At 37.1% G+C, this 4,803-nt stretch overlaps 1 protein-coding gene across 1 annotated transcript; it reads left to right on the forward strand.

The window, feature by feature from the left end:
• The first annotated feature begins 1,136 nt into the window (after positions 1–1,136).
• On the forward strand, positions 1,137–2,015 carry LOC105118876 (uncharacterized). The gene has a single exon (XM_011016930.1). The coding sequence runs from the start codon at positions 1,137–1,139 to the stop codon at positions 2,013–2,015; it is 879 nt and encodes a 292-aa protein (XP_011015232.1).
• The last annotated feature ends 2,788 nt before the right edge of the window (positions 2,016–4,803 follow it).

A 4,803-nucleotide genomic window follows, 5' to 3' on the forward strand; every position in this document is an offset into this window, starting at 1 on the left:
TGTTTGCTTTTCATATGCTTTTTCTTATTGCGATTTATTGTTGGCACTTATTTTATTTGTATTATTTATTACTATAATTCTTTTTAATTTTCCATATTGCCACATGCATGCATATTATTTATTTGTGTATTCTCACACTTCACGATGAACCCATAAAAGCTCTGGACCCGAGCTCGTCCTTTTTAAGATTAGAAAAGAAAGATTTAAGTGGCAAGTGTGACTTATGTCCACTGATGCTCATTTGGACTTTCGCTTGGATTGTAACTCACTCTATGCAACGGGTATTGTGGAATTGTTTCCCATACTCATGTTGCATAAGGTTAAGAGGCCGATTACTTCACGAGTAATTCGGGCAATTTAAGAACCAAACAATTTCTTTAAGGATAGAATAAACTGAGCCAAACCTTATGAGTTAAATCCTATCAAGTAGGATATACCTTTTAAGACACAAATAAATGTCAATGCATTAACATATATTTTTATATACATTCCATATTCTCATATATCTCCATCGATCCTATAGGAAGTGTGAGATGGAAAAAACCAATACTATTGAGGAATTTTTTACCAGATCAAAATTGAGCCAACATGATGAAGGGGATTGTTTGCCATTAGAATTTGAGCCTCAATTACCAGCACACGTTAAATTAGATGACAGACCACTTGGTACAGGACAACTGCTAGACTGTTGGGAAATGTTATCTGTTCATGATCAGATCGATTTTCAGAAACAATATGGGGACTTGTCACATTTACTGAAAATTAGGGTCCAACATGCTTGTTTTCAGGCCATGATAGGTTTTTGGGATCCAGAATATCGATGCTTCACTTTTGATACTGTGGATATGACTTCTACTATCGAGGAGTATGAATCCTTGCTAAATTGTCCCAAGTCAGAAAAGGTGTACTTTTACACACCTATAGAGCATGCATTTTCTAACTTTGCTTGGATTACCTAGATAGACTATCATCTAGCAAAATCACATGCAACTAAATGAGGAAATAGCCAGGGTTGTTTTTGGAATGAACTAGAAGCCATATTCAAGAGGAGATTACATGATGAAAGCAATGAAATTCAATTGAGAATTTTGGCCTTGGGCATATATGATTTGGTTCTTTTCCCATCTGCCGAGGGAATGATCGATTTTGAGGTTGTTAATGTATTTAAAAATGTGGTGACCCTTAAAATTAATCCTGCTACAGCAATATTGGCAGAAACTCTCTCATCCTTGAATTATTGTAGAAAAGCCGAAAAGGATCGTTTAAGATGTTGCTTACAACTGTTGTTTATCTGGACTATAAGTCACATGATTGAGGGGAAGATTTCAGGTTTGGTTGGTACCCCATGGCATCTTTATTCTAAGTTGGAGAATTTTGCTGAAAAACATTTGTATGAAGTAGGAAGAACTATATGGGAATCAATGTTTCTAAGTCTAAGCAAATCTCAATTTCATTGGAGGAGCCGATATTCTTACTTCAAATCTTATCTGGCATACTGTGGTGAGTACCCATGGGTCCCGTTGATAGGAGCTCGCTGCTGTATCAGTTATTGTCCCAACATGGTTTTACAACAGTTTGGATTTGAGCAGTTTATTCCAAGGACTACTGAACTGGCAACATTTTATGAAGATTTCAAGACCTCGAAGAAATTATTAGAATCAGTGAAGAAGGCATGGAAACATACTGGTAGGGTTACTTCTGCTAAGAGAGTAGAAGGAAAAACAACTAAAGGATATCCATTATGGCAAAAGAAGAGAGAGAAAGGATACAAAGTTCGTCCATTTGAAGGGTCATCCAAGTCTTTGATTCAGTCTACTGAAGACATACATGAAGAAGTCCGTGCTCAACAAGAATCTTATAACCTAAATTTGAATGCTAAAGTGGAAGAGTTAGGCGCTAAAAAAATAAAGTTAGCATCTAATCTAGTCAGTCGAGAAAAAGCATTGGCTATCACAAAACAGGAAAAGGATGACTTGTCAACTCAGCTACAACATCAACAACTTGAGTTCCAGTAGCTACAAGAAAAATATGTACTTCTATCAGAACATAAGAGGAAGCAAGATGTCAACATGAAGAGATGGGTTAGAAGAGCATCAAAAGTTGAGGAAATGGCATTAAAGTTGGAAGAGGCAAGTAAATCACTTCAGGAATAGTGTCAAAATCAAGATACAGTAATTGCCAATTTAGATAAGCAGGTGGACCATTTGCTTTCCATTGAGCAAACCTTATCATCAGAAAAAGAAAATGCAAAAAAAGAAGCAGAATGTTGGGCTTCTAAAGCTATACGCTATCATGTACAAGCAGATGATGCCAAAAATTATGCTTCAGGATTAAGAAGCATAGCCCAACAAATAGCAGATGGTGAGCCAATGACTAGAAATGAATTCCATTAGTTTTTTGGGTTGATCAGAGATGGAATTAATGAGATCGCAGCATATGACGGTCTAAGGCTTTGGAAAGATTGAATTGTTGTGATTCTAATATTGTAAACCAATAAAAGACAATTTCATCATCTTTTCATTATAAGAAATGTTTATTTTGATCTGGATTTATGGCATCAAATTTCTTCCCTAAATCGATTCAAGTTCCTGTAGGTTTGGAATCCTTAGTGAGAACTTTCTTAAGAAAATCTCATCTGGTCTGTTCTTCATCATAAGTTAAAGGAAAACCTGAAACAAATAACAAGCATGCATCATCCATATGGCATTTTACATCCATTTATGCATTTTATTCATTTTACTTACATTCATTCAGGTTGAAATATAGGTCCCCCAAAAGACCATAAAATTCATTACACTCGATTATGAAGAAAGATAATGGAGAACGAAGAAAGAGCACATCTAGAGGCTCACTATCAAAGGGAGTTGGAGAGCATGAAAAATGATATTGCACTACTTACAAGTCTACTCGAGCAGACCTTGGTATCCAAGTCTGGAGAGGATACCTCTACTCAGCCAGCAGTTGCAACTCCATTTATATCTACGCCAGTAGCTCCTTTTGTATTCACTTCTCAAAATTTAGGGGCAAATCCCTCTTCATTTGAACAACAGTTCACTACCAATGTTCCATCGGCACAAGTGCCGCTTGTAAACTTGACAACTAATGACTCACATAGGATGGGATTCTCTAAACATGTTGATTATGATAAATTGACCGCTCTGGAAGAAAGATTGAGGGAAATCAAAGGGGCAGACTTATATGATCCCGTTCATGCTGTAGAGATGTGTTTAGTCCCAAATGTTATACCCAAAGAATTTAGGGTACCAGAATTTATCAAGTATACGGGAACTGAATGTCTAGTCACTTATCTTAAATCTTATTGTAATAAGATGGCAGAAGTGGTGAGTGATGAGAAACTTCTCATCCATTTCTTTCAAGATAGTCTTTCTGGATCAGCACTAAGCTGGTATACAAGACTAGATAATACAAAGATCAGAAAGTGGAAAGATTTGGTCAAAGCTTTTGTAGAGCAGTATAAATTCAACATGGAGGTAGCCCCGAACAGGTCAAGCTTGTTAGTCATGGAGAAGGGCAACAAAGAGACTGTAAGAGAATACGCTTTGAGATGGCGTGAAAAAGCATCTCATGTGCAACCCTCTTTGTTAAAAAAAGAAATGGTCACTCTGTTTTCCAACACTTTTAAATCTCCTTACTTTGAACACCTAGTGGGTAGTTCAGCTCACCATTTTTATAATGCTGTAACTATTGCTGAGAGGATAGAACAAACAATAAGAATGGGGAGAATGTTAGAGCCTACTGAGAAGAATGGCTTTATTGGGAAAAAGAAGGATTCTAAGGTGAACAATGTGGAAAGAGGGTACAAGGGTAAGAAGAAAAATTACCATCATTATAACTTCCAAATACCTACCTAGCAAGTTGCAAGTGTAAACTTCACTAAACATTTCCCTACCAACCAACAAAACCAACCAAATGACCAACAAAGTAACTAGATTGTTAATCCTCCAAGAAGGAATTTTCAAAGAACCCAAGAACGATTGCCACCATTACCACTTCCCTTGGGAGAAATGTACTCGAAGTTGTTGAGTATTGGGCAAGTGGCCCCTGTTCCCTTAACCCCACTACAACCTCCATACCCAAATTGGTATAAGCCTGATATGACATGTGAGTATCATGCTGGCATTGCTGGGCATAACATTGAAAGCTGTAGCGCATTTAAAAACAAGCTTATGCAATTGATAAAAGCTGGATGGATAACTTTTGATGATGCACCGAATGCGAATTCCAACCCTTTACCCAATCATGCTACAAGCAGTGGAGGGGTGAATGTTGTAGGAGTAGAGGGTAAGAAGGAAAGAACTTTGAAGGTTTCCATGGAAAAACTGTATGGTATGATGGTATAGTCTAGATATTTATCCGAGTTTGAACCAGTAATGAATAGAAATAATTACTGTAAGTTTCATGACAAGGTGGGACATCACATTAATGATTGCAAAGAATTTCACCAAGAAGTGAAAAGGATGCTGATTTTCGGCATGATACGAATAGAAAGTGGAGAAGAAAGCAGTGAAGTTGGGATGATAGGCCATCAGGAGAAAAAAAGGGAGGTTTGTAGACTCCAACCAACTGTGGGTGGTCCACCAAAACTAATACTAACCAAGCCTGTATGCACCAATAATGGAAGTTATGGCACAATGCCGTACAATTATGGGTATGCTTTCAACATTAAAAATCCTACTCCTATATTCCATACTGAAATCTGTGGTTTAACTCGAAGTGGTCAGTGTTTTACACCAGAAGAATTAGAGAGGCAGAGGAAAGCTAAAGGAAAAGAAACAGTTGATG

The sequence above is a fragment of the Populus euphratica genome, unplaced genomic scaffold (genome assembly GCF_000495115.2).
Source record: "Populus euphratica unplaced genomic scaffold, PopEup_1.0 scaffold2267.1, whole genome shotgun sequence".
NCBI classification, from domain to species: domain Eukaryota; kingdom Viridiplantae; phylum Streptophyta; class Magnoliopsida; order Malpighiales; family Salicaceae; genus Populus; species Populus euphratica.

Excerpts from the sequence above, each read along its gene's own strand:
- LOC105118876 (XM_011016930.1), top strand. The coding sequence starts at position 1,137 with ATGATCGATTTTGAGGTTGTTAATGTATTTAAAAATGTGGTGACCCTT.